The 16805-nt window shown below is 40.0% G+C and overlaps 1 protein-coding gene across 33 annotated transcripts in view; it reads left to right on the top strand.

Annotated features, from left to right (window-relative positions):
* LOC117894419 (poly(rC)-binding protein 3) overlaps nt 1–12379 on the top strand; it is an 85605-nt gene extending 73226 nt beyond the window's left edge. For 4 of the 33 annotated variants that reach the window (XM_034801433.1, XM_034801431.1, XM_034801430.1 and 1 more), the window contains 6 exons: nt 13–106; nt 175–338; nt 416–535; nt 3581–3721; nt 6159–6586; nt 7881–8673. In XM_034801433.1, coding sequence (XP_034657324.1) covers nt 13–106; nt 175–338; nt 416–535; nt 3581–3721; nt 6159–6586; nt 7881–8505 — 1572 coding nt within the window. In that variant the 3' untranslated portion in view covers nt 8506–8673. Of the gene's footprint in view, nt 1–12; nt 107–174; nt 339–415; nt 536–3580; nt 3722–6158; nt 6587–7880; nt 8674–10737 lie in introns of those variants that run through there. The other 29 variants (XM_034801460.1, XM_034801444.1, XM_034801441.1 and 26 more) reach the window with 29 other exon arrangements.
* Nucleotides 12380–16805: the final 4426 nt, after the last annotated feature.

The following is a 16805-nucleotide window of genomic DNA, read 5'->3' as shown; positions in this document are numbered from 1 at the left end:
GACCCGTTTTAGTGGTGCTCGCAGTTCAATGATGCAGGCAAAATTGGCAAAACTCAAATACCCATACGATTGATTGTGCCCGCCAGTCAATGTGGATCGTTAATTGGTAAGTGGGCAGGCGACAGATACATCTAACCAGTGGATAAATCTCATCAATGTTTCATTCGGCGACAGGCAAGAGTGGCTCAAAGATCAAGGAAATACGCCAGACCACGGGCTGCTCCATACAGGTGGCCAGTGAAATGCTGCCCAACTCCACAGAGCGAGCGGTTACCTTGAGCGGCAGTGCCGAGCAGATCACCCAGTGCATCTATCAGATATGTCTTGTCATGTTGGAGGTGAGTGCCATCTGGAGTATCTAAAGAAACTCATAAACTAATTACTCGTTCCCCTCCCAACATTTAATTATTTACAGTCCCCGCCACGCGGTGCCACCATACCGTATCGACCAAAACCGCAAGTAACTGGCCCTGTTATATTGGCCAATGGACAGGCCTTTACTATTCAAGGCAACTATGCAGTGCCCACACAAGAGGTATGTCTTCATGGCACTAGGCAACTCCGCAACAAAACAGTGTTGTTAGACTATGAACAGTGTTGTGTAAACTCACACTCTATCGCCAGCTATCTATCTCTCTCTCTATCTCTCTCTCTGTCTCGCTATATCTGTCTGTGTATCTCTCTCTATTATAACCGACCCCCAGACCCTTGACCCTCACATAAAAAACCAGCTAAACAAATGTTGTGTCTATTAGCCCTAGACCCCCCCAGACCTGTCTCTCTTTCTCTCTCTATTTATTTGGTTTCTGCGCGTTGTACACACACACACGCACACACACATACACAAAATCTTTTTGTTCTATTTGCCTTTTAATAACTCTTTAGTTTTCTCTCTGTCTCTCTTACTTTTTCTCACTATCCCCCAATGCTCGTCACTCTGTAGAACCCAACTGAATCCCACTGAACCCTTTTATGATTTGCAAACCCCGACCTTCTCTCTTTCTCTGTCTGTCTTTACTTGAAGAAGCTCTCTTTCTATCTGTATCTCTTGGGAGAAGAACCTCCCCAAATCGAACCGAACCTCTGACTTGTGTGCCCCTATTTTGATCGCCCCTCTTAACCCCAGCCATAGTTGTTTATCCCGTTCAAAGCTCATCCCCCCACATCGTACCCAAGAGATTATTCATCTACTTTATATCCAAGTCCAAGTCCAGTCCAAGTGGTGACCCTTTGACACCCCCGCCGACACCCCACCACGATCAAATGAACTAATGTGTTAACCGATTTTACAGCCATCAAAACTCAACGAAAAACTAAACTTAACGAAACAATTTTATGAAATAAACTTTAAAATATGTATTTCTTTTTTGTTTTGTTTTTAGTTTCTTTTGCACTCTCTTCTCTCAGGTTAAAAGAGCGAGCAAGTGAGCCTCCTCTGTGGCTCTCTCTGCCAGCATCTGTCTCTGTCTCACTTCGACAGTCGGTCGTCGTCGTGTGGGAAATAGTAAAGAAATCCCCGAAAATCTGAGAAAAAAGAAAATCGGGGGAGGAGGCTTTGTCCAAGGCGAGGCGAGTCGAGTGGAGGCGCGAGTGAGTTTTGTGTGAAAGAAAGAAAGAAAAGGCTCTCGGGGAGCGGGGGCTTGAACTCTCTCTCTCTCTCTGAATCTCTGTATCATCTCTGTCTCGGCTCTCTCCTCCAACTCTCTCTCTCTCTCTGTATCTGTATCTCTGTGTGTGTCTCTAAGTTCTGTTCTGACGAGGGCTCGCTGGCAGCGTGTGTGGAGAAGTATGTTCAAAAACTACACTAGTCCAACACCAACCAACCAAACAACCAACCAACCAACCACCTCTATCTATCTATCAATCAACCACTCAAGAACCATATCTATCATAATTATCCAATTATACCACACAACAACAACAAACGACAACAAATATCAGATTTCGCTCTAACGAGATACATTTTTCAATAAATAATAGAAAAACCGAATCTAATTATTTTATAACCCCCGCAAAAACAAACTCCGTCTCTCTTTTTGTCCGTATATATACACCTATATATATATCCTGCGTTTTATCGATCTCTTGATTTTCTGTGTAGTACAGACATTTTGCAATTATTTAGTTTCCTTTTGCCAAAAGTTTCGCAAACCAAAAAAACACAACAGAAGCAGCCCAGTCCAGTCCAGCCCAGCCTTCATTTAGATACATTTTGTCCAGCCAAAAAACAACAAATCATCGAATACTACATAGAGTACACTCGTGTCTATGCATACAACAATGCCATTAGCAACTACAACTACAACTACGGCAACAACATACTGTTCAAATATTCGTCCTGCCCGAGCCCTCCTCACACATCTCTCACTGTCTCACTATCTATTCTCTCTCTATCTATTCTCTCTCTCTCTCTCTCTTTCCGTATCAATAAGTATTGTTTAAAACTCTGTTAAAATTCCCGCAAAATTCAATTTTGCGCTACAACAAAAACAACAACAGAGTCCCCTTGCGTCCAGTGCCAGTTCACAGTATAGTTCTGTGTCATTCCATTACGTTCCGTGCAGTACAGTCGTCCTCTGTCCATTGTCCCTTCAGTGCACCACTCGACAGCCCAGTAAAACAACAGCAAATATGAAAAACTTTTCCTCACAACTAAAAACAAACCTAAAAAGTTTTGTTGTTGTCACATCAAATTCAATTAATGTCCAGGAATGTAATAAATCAACAACAACAAGTTCTATGTAGAACCCATCTCTTTCCCCTTTAACCCCTCTCGCTCTCTCTCTCCCTCCCTCAATCTGTGTCTCTTCCTGGTCTTATTGTTGGTGTTGGTTTACCATTTTGTTGGCCTAAAGCGGCGGCGTGCAGTGTGTAAAAATCCCTGACAACACGTCCCATTGGTGGCCATTTGGGTACAGTTTGAAAATTGGTTCAGTGTTGCAAAAATGCACAGAATAAGTGTTGGGCACCACCAAAAAATGATTAATCTGTACCCGAAATGATTGGATCCTTTTATTTTCATCTCCGCTAACCTTTTTGGCATTAGTCGCACAGTTGTTCTCTAATATCTCTACCCTTGGAGTTCCCCTGGGCCACTAGTTGCCCTCTCTCGCTCTCCGTTACTCTCTCCTCTCTCTCTTAGTATTCATTTGTAATTGTTATTATTCCGCTCCCGACTATCATTTATTCTGTTGAGCGTTCCCCCTCGAAGCCTGCCCCACGATCTGACCGCCAGCCCTCCCTTTGCACACACAAACACACACACACACACATACGTTTCGAAAGCTTTTTCCGAGTTTCTCTAGCGATATTTCTATGTATTTGATAAGCTTAAAAATCTCTCCATAATAGCAAATTACAAGCGTTAAGATTTAATCAAATTGTTGCAATGCATTTATTTGTGGTATACAACTTTCGTTCTTCTACTTTTCTTTCTTCTTTGGCAAAATATTTTCAACCGAACGAATACGAAACCAAAAAATAAAAAATAAATTACTGTTACTCCGCACACACAACACACACACGCAAACACACAATCGAATGAATTCGAATACAAATAAAAAAAAAAATAAAAACGTAGACCTGTCCAGTATTTCCACTTGCCCTGGCTACCGGCGGCCTACATGCTGGTATTTCAGGCTTAGCGGATCCTTTATTAAAGGGGGCACATTTACAAGGAGCGGTACCAGCACACCACCATCACCTACAGCAAATGCCCGATGTGAGTTTTTAGATATCATCCTCCTCCTCCGAATTCCGCAATGGTTAAAGAACTGCCGAACCAAACCAACAACAACAAAAAATGAATCTCCAAACAACTCCACCAAAAAAAATCTCTATCAAAGAAACAAACTGCTATATAATCGAAATCCCCCCTTGAACACCCTTGTAATCAAATCCACCCCGCCCAGACAGAGCATGATGTTGCTGTACCGCTGTACCTGTACCCTCCTGTATCTTTCTGTACCCCCATATACACCCTGCCCTGCCTGTATGAGAAACCTCTCTGTATGAATCCCTAGATAGTTGTACATAGCTGTAAGCAATTGCTGTTGTCCCGTTCCCCTAGTCAAACCCCCCCAACCGTTAAAGTTTCAGTAGTTTGTGTGTTGTGTACCATCTTTACTACCTTTGGCACTTCTTTTATGATCCCCCACTCCCGCCAGTAGCATAGCGTTGCGACGTTATTTCAATAACATTAGCATTGGGGCCAGCACACGAGTGTCCCGTGTCCCATGTCCCGTGTCTCGCCGCCGCCGCCGTTGGCTCGGCCACAAAGTTGCCACTGGCCAGCAGCGACACTAAAAATCAGGCAACAGAGGGACATGGAAAGCCGTACAGTACACAGAATCGTCATCCCCCTCCACAAAAGTCATCAACAAATGCATTTTTACTGTCGTAAACCCCTTTTCCACTACAACTCCTCCACTCCTCCAGCGCTCTCCTGCTCCGAACTGTCCTTTCTAGTTTCTTGTAGTTTTCGTGAAATGTTTCAACTTGTTTTCCTGTCTAGCTGTTGTACTGAGTGTGTAAAGTCGCAAATGTTTGTTAATATTCCAACACACACACTCACACCCACAACACACACAGTCGAAGAAGTTTTTATGACAGTTTTCTGCCAGATGTAATCCATTGTTGGTAGACCCTTCCACATCCTGCCCCCCGTTACCCATACCCCGTCATGTGTCTCGCACTCAACTTTTTTTATTGAGTTGCAATTCATTTTTGGGTCATAAAATATTTCCATGGCGCATGTTTTATTTGTTGCATTTGGGGAATTTCGAATTGCATTTTGATAAATATTTCAGTTTAAGTTTTCTAAGCTCTGACACACAGCACACAAACACAAACACACACACACTCACACAGCCACTGACACAGACAGCCATGCACCATTCCTGCACAAAGCAATTTCAATATTGTATGATTTATATGAGATTTTCTCTTAGTTCTAGTTTTCCCAGCACCAGACCCAGTCCCCCCAACTGTCGCTCTACTCGATTTGAGAGCTGCTTGTGGATGCATTTATTCGAAACTTATTCGCAAGTGTTCGCATTTGATTTGATTAATTTATAAAGCGCGTGCATATCCCAGTACCCTCCCAGCCCTAGAGTCCACCCTGCTACATTCGTTCTCGCACCCTTCCTGCCACATGTGTGTCGTGTGAAAAGCTTTATATGCATTTGTATAACTATTTATCATGCACGCGGCGGGTCCCTCTGTCTCTCTCTCTCTGAGTTTGTTTGTTGTTTGCAAGTTACATATGTATGTATATGTTATTTGCTGTAGGTGTCAGTGGTGGAAAAAAACGAGAAAAATATGAGTAGAACCCACATACCCATTGCCATGCATAGGAGAACTTGAGGATGCTCCAGATCCAGGGGAAATGTTCACAAAAACAGATTGTGAAGAATATTTATAGGTCTCAAGGCGAAACAGCATCCCCCTTCCCATTTACATTTACTATACATATGTACATATGAATGAGGTGTATATCCATTGTATATCCAATAAATGTCTGAACATAGTTGCTTTTCCAACCATTTCTTTCTCTCCGTTTCGCTCTCTGTATGTATACTTAAATTTTGTAAGATAAACTCTTGTAAATTCTTGCGTAGAGTCCATGTACCAGAGAAACATTATTCCATGAAACTTACTACATAGTACATACATATATACGAGAACATATTCCACACGCCTATCACACACACACAAAATAATGTGTAAAAATGTAAAAAGAGTAAAAAATGATTATTCCGTTTTGCTTTTGCTTATTGCATTCTGTTGTTGATGTTGTTTTTGTTAAATGCTTTTTCCGTTCCGTTCCCAAACCGTTTCCGCTTCTATTTTCAGTTTCAGTTTCATTTTCCTTTGTTCCCTTTCGTTAACTGTTATTGAAAGTTGTACGCGCGTTGTGTTGTGATCTCTCTCTCCCTTCCAACCGATCTACCCAGGAAACAGAACCCACAGCCCCCCTCAAGAATATATATTATACACCCACACTTCAACCCACACACACACACACACACACATTATAACCAATGAAGCCCCTGAATTTAAGATTTAACCCTAAAACGAATTATGGAATCCACATTAATCGATGCTCTTCGTCTATGTTCCTTTTCCTCCCCGTTCTTTTTTTTGCTATTTATTTTAAGCAGGTGGCCAAGAACCCGTTGGCCAGTCTGGCTGCCCTGGGCCTGGCTGGCATGAACCCAGCCAGCACTGGGGGCATCAACCACACAGGTGAGTTGAGCGCTTCATCGATCAGAGGCCAGGCAGATTTCCAATCTAATCTAGGCTCTGCCCCAGCAGCCCTGGCTGCACTGGCCGGGTCGCAACTGCGTACAGCCAACGCCGCCAACCGCGCCCAACAGCAGCAGCACGAGATGACCGTATCCAATGATCTGATCGGTTGCATCATCGGCAAGGGTGGCACCAAGATTGCCGAAATCCGCCAGATATCCGGCGCCATGATCAGGATCTCCAATTGTGAGGAGCGCGAGGGCGGCAATACCGATCGCACCATAACCATTAGTGGCAATCCGGATTCGGTGGCCCTGGCCCAATACTTAATCAATATGAGGTGAGTCTCAATGAGCCCCTGTGCTGTCATATCCTTATGTACTGTACTGTACTGTACTGTACTGTTCTGTACCGTCTGTGTGTATGTCTTTGTTTGTCTTTATGTTTATTTTTATGCGTGTGTGTCTGTGTGTCAATATCAATTTTGTCGAATTGATTTGCTAATTGACCAAAAAAGTATGTAAGGTGTAAGGAGGTCGTCGGTCATCGGTAACCGGTAACCGGTCCATGGTAGCTCTCTCTCTCTCTATCGGTCGTGAAGTGGAGTGGAGTGGCGGCTCGTTCAAATCTGTGGGGTTTCAACAGACGTCGAGGCTTGGGTGGGGGAGGGGGGAGGTCAAAGGTTAGCATAACCATAGCTTAAGCCACAACACACATGTCGTAGTCTATAAGTCGTAAGCCCTGCGAAGCCTCATGTCCAGCACTTGCCACCCTAGATCATAGATCTCCACAGAACTCTAGCATAACGATTTGTATAACAAACTGTATAACTGATACTCGTACAATATATATATAGTATTACCAACCAAACAAACAAACAAAAAACCATGTATAATATAACAGTTCAGCAGGCCCCCAGCCAGAGCCAGAGCCGAGGAGGAGGATGATCAAGGTCGAAGTGTGATGAGGCCCAGCCAGCATCTCAGCATCAGCTCGAATCAATCTACGCATCGCAGCACACTCTTTTTACACAACAGAAAAAAAGACAAATAAAAAGATACATGCTCTCTCGTTCTCGTAATGCTGGACCGACCTGATCCAATTGGTACTTCAAACTGCAGTTCAACTCCAAAATTATCCTCCAAAAACCTCTCTCCCCCCTCAAAAATCAAAAACCGAACCGTCAATCCCCCCAACCACAGTTCATCCTCCAAAAACCTCAAAAATACCAACTCTTTCGGTCCAAGTCTCCCACTTAAAAAAACCATACTTATGTTCTTCTAATCCTACCATCCAAAATTTGAACGCCGCTCTCCCACCAAAACCAAAAACACCCCCAACTCAAAAAAAAGCTTAAAAAACAGCTCTCTTTTACTCTCTCCGTAAACTCCGAACCGTTCCTCCACACAAAACCTCCTTAACCTTTTGCATAAACACTAAAAAAAAGAAAGAAAAAAGAATTTAAAAAAACCAACTCAATTCCACAAAATCGAAAAAAAAGAAAAAGAAAAAATAAACCAAATGTTTTGAAAATACCTCTCACCCAAAAACCAAAACAAATACCAACAATATCCCAATTTGTTCCTTTCTTTCTCTCTCTCTTTCTATCTACCTTAACCGAACCTCATCCACAGCGTTGAGCTGCAGAAGGCCAATCTCCTGGAGCAGGCCCAGGCCCAGCAGAACGGAGGAGCGGCTGCGGTGGGGGGTGCTGGAGCTGTACCCGGAGCTGGGACCTCCGTCGGCACATCCGCCGCGGCCACCAACGGAGCCCTGACCACAGTGGCCCTCGCCGCAGGAGCAGCAGCAGCAGGAGCTGCAGGAGCAGGAGCCGGAGGAGGCAGCAACGGTAGCCCCACAGGCGCCGCAAATGGCAGCAGCAGCTCGATCAGCAGCAATGGCAGCGTCTCCGCCTCATATGCCAGCGTCAATGGCAGCCAGAGCAGCGCCGGCACCCCGAATGGCACCGCTTCCGGAATCAATCCGGTGGCTGCTGCTGCTGCCCTCAACAGTCCCCTTGCCTCGGCCCTGCAGCTGCTGACCAAGCCGGGCGCCCTAAGCGCTCTGTCCAACCTCAGCGCCCTCGATCTGCTGAGCCTCACCTCGCTGGGAAACGACAACGGGGGCTCGCCGGGCGGACCGCCAGTGCAGACGACCGGCGTGAATCGCGGCAAGGGACACTACGCGCGCTTCCGGCAGCATCAGGCCGAGACCGGGGTCGAGTCGGAGAAGCAGCGCAACAAATTTAATCCGTACTAGGAGCAGGCGGATGCCTGCCCCGAGGTGCCGCCAGATCAGGCCTGGATAGGGATCGGAGGGGAGAGGCCGATCAACGATTGATAGTCGCTTAGTTTTGTAGGATTTTTGCATGATTTATGCATAGCGTTGCGAAAGCTTTAGGGTTTAGGTTCTTGAACAAGAAGAAACAAAAAACAAACAAATGTATAAATTCGCTTTAGTTATTCGTACCCATTGATAGGGTACACCCCCATTCGTATTCATATTCGCATTCGTATTCGTATTCGAAATTTCAAGACAATTTTTACATATAGTTGAAGCCACAGTATCCGAGTAGTTGATAGACTTATGCAATATTTATCAATGTTTTCGAAACACTTAACTAAACAAAGGATAGAAACGCCAGCTAGGGCAGCTATATAGTATCTATTTATCGTACACCTTATTAATCGATCGGAAAGGAGAGGAAAGCAAGCACTTGAACAATATTACGCGAATCGAATATATAGGAGGACGACAGAGTCATCATCTGTGAGTGGCCCAATCAAGATTTACTGACCAAGTGACCAAGGACCCTAGTTGACCCTTTGTATGGGGAGTTATAGATTTTCACACCCTCCCCCAAAAACCTTTTTATAGATCCAAACTAATATATACGAGGATATACATACATACAACATACTAATATCGTACATTATAGAATTTGCCAAATTTTAGCGCATCTCAAGTAGAGTTCTTCGAAGCAAATACTTATACTTATAGTTAGTACCGAGTAGATCACATCGGAGTCTAAGTCGAATATCGATAGAGAGCAGGAGAAACGAGAGTATAGTTTAGCCACCACAACCTTTTCCCAAAGCCATTCATTGTAACATATAACACACGCTCCAATATCTTATAATCCATTTACTCTTTTTAGCTATTAAGCACAATGTATTTTTCCCCTAAAAACCAATTCCCTATACCTATGTATACTCCTATAACCTATCCATGCATACCTATACTTATATCTAGATTGTAAGCATAAAGACCCCAAAAGCCATTTGTCAAGAAGCAGCAGCCGAAAGCATATGAAAAATGAAGTGAACTCAAAATGAAATGAAAAGAACCTTCTATAAGAAGTCAACAAAACAAAAAATTCCAATGCGTTGAGCCACTGCCCTCCGGTGTCAAACCTCGGCACGGGGGGTGTGGATGCCAACGACCTTTATGGACCAATTCGCTCTAATTGACACAATCCACGCAATGAGCGTACAAAAACCAAACTATTTGAATAGAGAACAAATCACACAGAGAGAACAGAGAAGAGCCAGCAGAGAAGAATTGAGTTGAAGATAAAGATAAAGATAAAGATGATGGTGAAATCAGGAGAAGAAAAACGTTATTATGTATTAGACTTGAAGTCTTCAATTGTTTTACCCCACTATTTTTATTCTACCCCCCTGATTTATTATGTATTTATGCGATTGTTATTATTTGTAGACACAAAAAACTGTTTTTGAATTTGGTCGAAACTGATGTTGAAAAGTATTTGGAAATTGAAATTTCTCTACCCTTAATGTACACGACATAACTGTAGTTTCTAAGCGTAAACCATTAATTGTATGATTTTCATATGATTATTATTATTATTATTACTATTATTACTAGTAGATTTAAGACACAAAGGACACACCATATGTAACACCTTAAGCAGCGGGCTTACGATTTTATAACCAAATTACATATATAAAGCAAAACATAATTATACATACATATACATCGTACATACATACATACAATCCCCTACTTACATATATGAAATATTTAAACAGAGTTTGTTCAGAGACATTGAAACACGAACAGGAAACGAACACGAAAACTCCTCTTATATTTGAATGTAATAATAATAATTCTTGACTTCTACTACGAAAACATAAACATACAAACATACATACATAGACACACAGCTCTATAGCTGCTACATATATAGAAAGCTTTACCTGTAGCTCCTCCTCCTCGCAATGCAGGGAGATCAACCAGAAAGAGAGCAGCCCCAGTAAACTCTATTTATATGCAAAAAGAAAACAATGATGGAAAATACATGAGTTTGTAATAAAGTGAAAAATGAATACTAAAACTATACATAAATACTGTACGTGTCCGTTCAGATGGGGGTTCTTCTCAGATATAATATGGTGGGAGGTGGAAGTGTCCTTAACGTGAATTTCTTTGAATTAAAGTCTTACTAATGCATCTCTTTATGCGTTCTAGGATATCAATGGAGACTGCTGGTGTGCCCATACCCGGATATCACTATATTGCGCCCAGTGCAATTGTTAAAACACCCATTCACTAAGTGAAACAATCAACACCAACCACAGCAAACCAACCAACCAACAATCAACCCAGCAATCAAGCAGCAACAACAACAACACAAACAGCCGCAAGCAAACCCATTGGAAATCGCAGGAGGAGGACGTAGAGGAGCAGCAGCCGCAATCGAAAAGGAAACGTCAAATCTTAAATCATAAGCAATATATCAAGAATGAATCAGAAAAAACAAAGGAACAGTTCTCATATGAATACTGTCTGGAAAAATCATACATTAAACACACACTCACACACTTACACCCACACCCACACCAACAGACGGACCACACTCATAGGAAGACCGACCCATACATACGCGTTATATTTATTCATTGATTCTTATTAATTATGATATTTTTGATTAAGTTTTAAATGCAAAGGCAAATCAAACACAAGAACTTTTATGTTGAACCGTTTTCAAACGGGGAAGCCCCCCTCACCATCCTTGGTTTGGGCGACGACCCCGCACAAGTAAGAACAGAACAGCAATTAATTCTAAGCTTAGTCAAAATGAAGACAAAATAAACTAAAAACAACAAAAAAAAACCAAGAAAAAACAAGAATACAAAATAAAATAATTAACCACAATGCATACAAAAAGCATACAACAAATACAAGAAGAAAGCAAATGTAAGAAAGTAAAGTAAAGAAAGGCAAAGCAAAGTATGGAAGGCAACAATTTCGAATGCAGTTAATTTTAAGCCATTTACAAGTAATTGTGCATTAGCATGACCAAAAAACGGGACAGCAAACAAGCGGAAACACAAGAGAGAGAGACACACACAGTGAGAGAGAAAGAAGAGAGAGAGATTTAAGCATAAAGTGAAGGGATAGGAAAGGAAAGGAAAGAGACAAGCAGACCAACAAACAATCGACTCGAAAGACACAAAAAAATAAAGATGATTCAGATTGAATAGACATTATATGTATGTATGTTTTATACGCTACAATTGAGCAGCAGCGATGCGTTTGTTAGTTGTGTTTGTGTTTGTTCAGATGTGTATACATACATATGCATATATATTATATATAGAGACGGCGATATATTGATACGATAATTCATTATTTTATTATTTCTATTATGGTAATTGTTATCGAAATTGTATTTGTGATTTTTGAATATGTTTAGACTGATGTGCAAAATTGATTCTGTTTATTGATTACGACTAAAACTACACTTTAATGATTATGGACTAATTAACTAGTTTTCACACCCCCACCCATCCCATCCCTTCTCTTTCGTTCCGTTCCGTTCTATCTATATCTATCTATCAATCTATCTATATCCCATATTCGAAATTAGTTTAAAAAAATGCGAACTAGCCAAGGATGGGATCTCTGAAATTGGAGATACCCAGACCTTCTCTCGTACGAGTCTGTATCCAAAATTGTTATGGTTTCTTTCGTTCGGTTTCTAGTGAAAATGCTTAATGCTAATACCACATTTACAAGACCTAAAAATTAGCGAAAAAGAACAATTCGAATTACAATAATAACTTTTAAGCACTTTTGCGGCGATTAAAAAGACTTTTTTCTGGAGCGCGGAAAAAACGAGCAATGGATTTACATATTATATATTACAATTATGCTTAAATTAAAGTATAATTTTAATTTATTAGCTGTTAAATTTATACGCAAAACAAAACTAAAAAACAACAACCACAAAACAAAGGCAAAAACAAAAGCAAAAGCAAATTCAAAAGCGATTGCAAAACAACAAAAGAAAACATACAAAAATAAACTGATTTTCAATGTTAAAATTACAAATTAAACTAATTTTATTCGAATTTAGTTAATAGGCTGGGCAGTGAAAACCAAAAGATCATCAAGACACACATGTGTGGTAACTAGTTTTAAGCCACCCCATATTCAGTTACTTGTACTAACCCACACATAACATACTACACCCACATCCACACTCTTAAACATACACAAACATAAGAGATTAAGTGACAAAGGTGTCAAAAGCGGCAGGTGAAAGCGATAAATCGAGCGAATCAGTTTGCGCAATGGCAAAATGTGTCAAATTTTATTCTACAAATTAATTATTTAGTAAGAGAAATTAACAAAGCATAAAAGAAAACATATCCACTGCAAAGAAAACCAATTTAACCGCAACATAATTATATTAACCAGCAAACAGAAACAAATACTCAATCAAACAATGCATACATATAGAGGCAAACATATCCCAGATCAACAATCTATATACACACCCATTTGATTTCCCTCTAACACCCCAGTAAATATGTATATCTTATATCAAGGACTATATTTTGACTTGAGGAATTGATTAGAAAGTGATTTCCCTTGTCAACACACTCTAAATTTGTATCCTTTTCTTTGACTTTTTCCACTCGCTGACCCAAAAGAGAAAAACAAAAGAGGAAAACTTATGAGAAAAACTTGATTACAGGAAATTGTTAATAGCATAAAGAGTATTAAATATAAAACCATGCCACTTGTAAACAATAATGGGGCAAAGCAAGTCCTCCAACTGCTAGCTCCACTCCGCGAAGATTATAAACCACTCGACGATCAGAAATGGAGCAACAAGCAGGCGGGCGGCAATGGCGGCGATAGACAGACGATATCAAGCGAAACAGTTTCGTGATTTTAGTGACAAATATATTTCGCTGAGGACAAACAATTTGAAGCAATCATTTTTGAAACCAAAACACTTCGGTTCCCCAATCGGAAACGGTGCGGCTTGGAACTGGGTGAGAAGTGAATGGAGTGAAGAGAAAGAGAAACGGAAATGCGAAATCAGAACAGAAGCCGTATATCTATATATAAATAAATTATATATCTATATATAAATATACATAAATTAAATATATTATTATTATTATGTACACTTGTATTTAATTGTATTTGAAATATTTAGTAAATTTTTTGCGCAAGTTACAAAGAAAAAAAACCAAGAAAAACACTAAAAAAAAAGAAAGAAAGACGAGAGCTATGGGCTACAGAAGTACAGAAGGGTAAACAGCGGGTAACTGGGATTAGTTGTACGATATGATAATAACGAAAGGGATAAATAAATAATGTGTATGTGTGTGTATAAGAGAAATAGCTCAAACTGATTTCACAAACATTTTTACTAATATGCGTGTAATTAATGTAATTATTAACGACATTTTGTTGACAACTTGTAAATTTGCAAAGGAAAAATACGTGTAAGAAAAGCAATTTTAATGGTGCCTTAAAAACCAAACCAAGCAAATTTCTTCTTGCCTGCCTTGCCTGCCCCCCCTCAGAGCGAACCCAGTGGCACACAATACACACCACTGTGCCTGCCACTGGGCGGCATGTGACTGTTCTACTCCATTCTCCTACTCTTCACGAACACTTCCCGACATGTGCTCGATTGGATTGGATCGGATCGGATCGGGTCGTATCGATTCCGATCTGATCTGATCTGGTCGGATCGGATTCAATTGAATTGGACAAGATGAGAGAGCACACAGTTATTGTATAATAAATTTAGTTATAAATGCGCTACCTATTCCGACACAAGAAGAACTTATCCCTTTTAGCGACACACGGTGACCCACGATTGCTCAAAGCTGTCCGAGTGTGTGTGCCCGTTTCGTTACACTTCAAATTGAATTTGAATTAGAATCTGTATTTGAATTTGAATTTGAATTTGATTACTTAGCTGCAGTACGCGTAGTGGATGCCTACCTACACTGAGACCCAGAAGTATAAGTATCAACAATTAGCCATACAACAAGCAAAAACACAACCAACATATTGCTATAATTATATACACATACAGCAATCCAACACACACATATAAATGTTTCTCTCAGTGTAATTACAAATCACTTGAATGTATTTGCTCACATTTTTACATACATGTACAATATGTACATACATGTCGAAGAACTCTACACAATAAGCAACAAAAGTAAAAGCATTTAAGGCACTTGAAACGATCGATGGACTGATCGGTCTATCGATGGAACCGTTGGTTGGATGCAAGATCATTGTTAAGGCAACTGCAACTGTAGGAAAAGATTATGGGAAAAAGTATATGTAGAAGAAAACCACAACAAGAAAAAAAAAAAAAAAAACAAAATCATATTTATATAAATATATAAAATAAAAATGAAACTAATTCTTAAGGTATTTTAGATATTCTTATTTAATATCCAGAAAACAAGACAAGAAATTATACGAGAAGAGTTTTAATTTAGAAGCAGAGCTAGGGAGAGAGAAATGGGAAGATCGGGTCTAAGTAATGCAAATATTAACTACATGTATGTATGTATGTGTACATATATTGTAACTAACTAAATATCGGTGTTAGAAATTGTTAAGCCAACCAAAAAGTCAGCAAACTCGTGTAATCTGCGCAAGGCAAGACAGGATCAGAAAACAGAGGAGGAGGAGGAGGAAGAGGAGTGAGTGATTTTATAAGGATCCTTCCTCTGGACAGTGCAAACAATCCCGTTACCCAGTATACTTACATATTCCTTTTTGTTGCCACATTATCTTGAAAGCCGTATACCCGGAAGGGCGGATGGAAATATAACTACGTGTATTCCAATTCATCAAAGCAATTGAAGAAATTGAGGAAAAATAGAACACCTAGGCAAGGCCAGGGCTCCACAAGGCCCGGCACTTGCCACTAGAAATATACGAAACATCTAAGGTTTCTCAGCATAACAAAACAAAAAGCAAAATACAAAATGAAGCAAGTATCGAGCATATTAACTTATTAACTATATAGAGCAATCAACTTAACTACCACATACACACATGCATGTATACATATATACAGAAACTACAACAGAAAACAGGGTCTCATAGTTCGGACAGACAATACCAATACTAAATGTATGCATGTATCTCTGAGTATAATCGGGTATGAGGTATTCCAGTGGATGGACCGGATGAATATGAATATGGATATGAATATGGAATCGGCGCATTACATTTAATCGTAATTTTTATGTATATGTGTGTGTGTTTGTTTATGTGTATTAATCAAGTTGAAGATGATCTCTCAAAGCAAAAACAAACCCAATGGGGAAAAACTAAGGATATTTCCTGGTATGTATTCTACTTACACAAGTCAGAAATGAAAATGATAATGAAATGTGTGTGGATAGGGCAAAATAGTTGCCTTGCATCTATAATGTAGGAAGAATCTCTCTTACTCTCATCTTTGAAGAAGACGAAAAGAATGAATATGCAGCGTAAAATTGATAAAACTGAACAATTGGGATCAACTTATATTTTAAATATAAGATTAAATTGTAAAAACCAAAAACCAAAGCAAACATTTTAATTAAGTCCCGAAGTTTGTAGACGGCTACTTAACTCTAACACAACAACTAACAAAATACAAAAAAAAGAAAAACAAACCATGAAAACTGTGCCAAACAATGGGTAAAAGAAAAAGCAAAAGCTGATGGTAATTTCGAATGAAGAAGACTATGAAGAAGATTACCAAAAACAGCAATGGAAAATGGCCAAAATCACAGCGCGTGAAGCACACAAAGTAAATTCTTTTTGCTTTTTTTGGGGGAACAACACATAGGAATTATACGAATTTCAATGGATTCACAGTTGACAGTTGACAGCTACTCACACAAGTATTTAAATGTTCACATTTACATTTGCTCAAGGCAAAGCACTTAAAGGAGCTTATTTAAACAAAACTAAACAAACCAAAATACCAAAAAAAGATAAATACAAATACAAATCAGTACTAAACCATTTAGATGTGTGTAGGCAATGACTTATGTATCATTTCCGAAGAATAATAACTCAATTCAATCTGGCTGTATTCGCAGTTTAATTGCCAAAAGAGTGCCAAAACGATGCGATGCGCGCAGATTCAAGTCGAATTTGGATTTGAGAACAACACCCAAGCACCCAGCCCATTTTCCCACATTGATTTTCCCGCAGAATTCGTTGCAAGCTTTCAGGCAAATAAATTTGTATAGAATTCATGT

Source organism: Drosophila subobscura, chromosome J (genome assembly GCF_008121235.1).
Source record: "Drosophila subobscura isolate 14011-0131.10 chromosome J, UCBerk_Dsub_1.0, whole genome shotgun sequence".
Classification (NCBI taxonomy): domain Eukaryota; kingdom Metazoa; phylum Arthropoda; class Insecta; order Diptera; family Drosophilidae; genus Drosophila; species Drosophila subobscura.
Note: the sequence above shows the minus strand (reverse complement) of the source record. Positions and strands in the feature narration are given on the sequence as shown.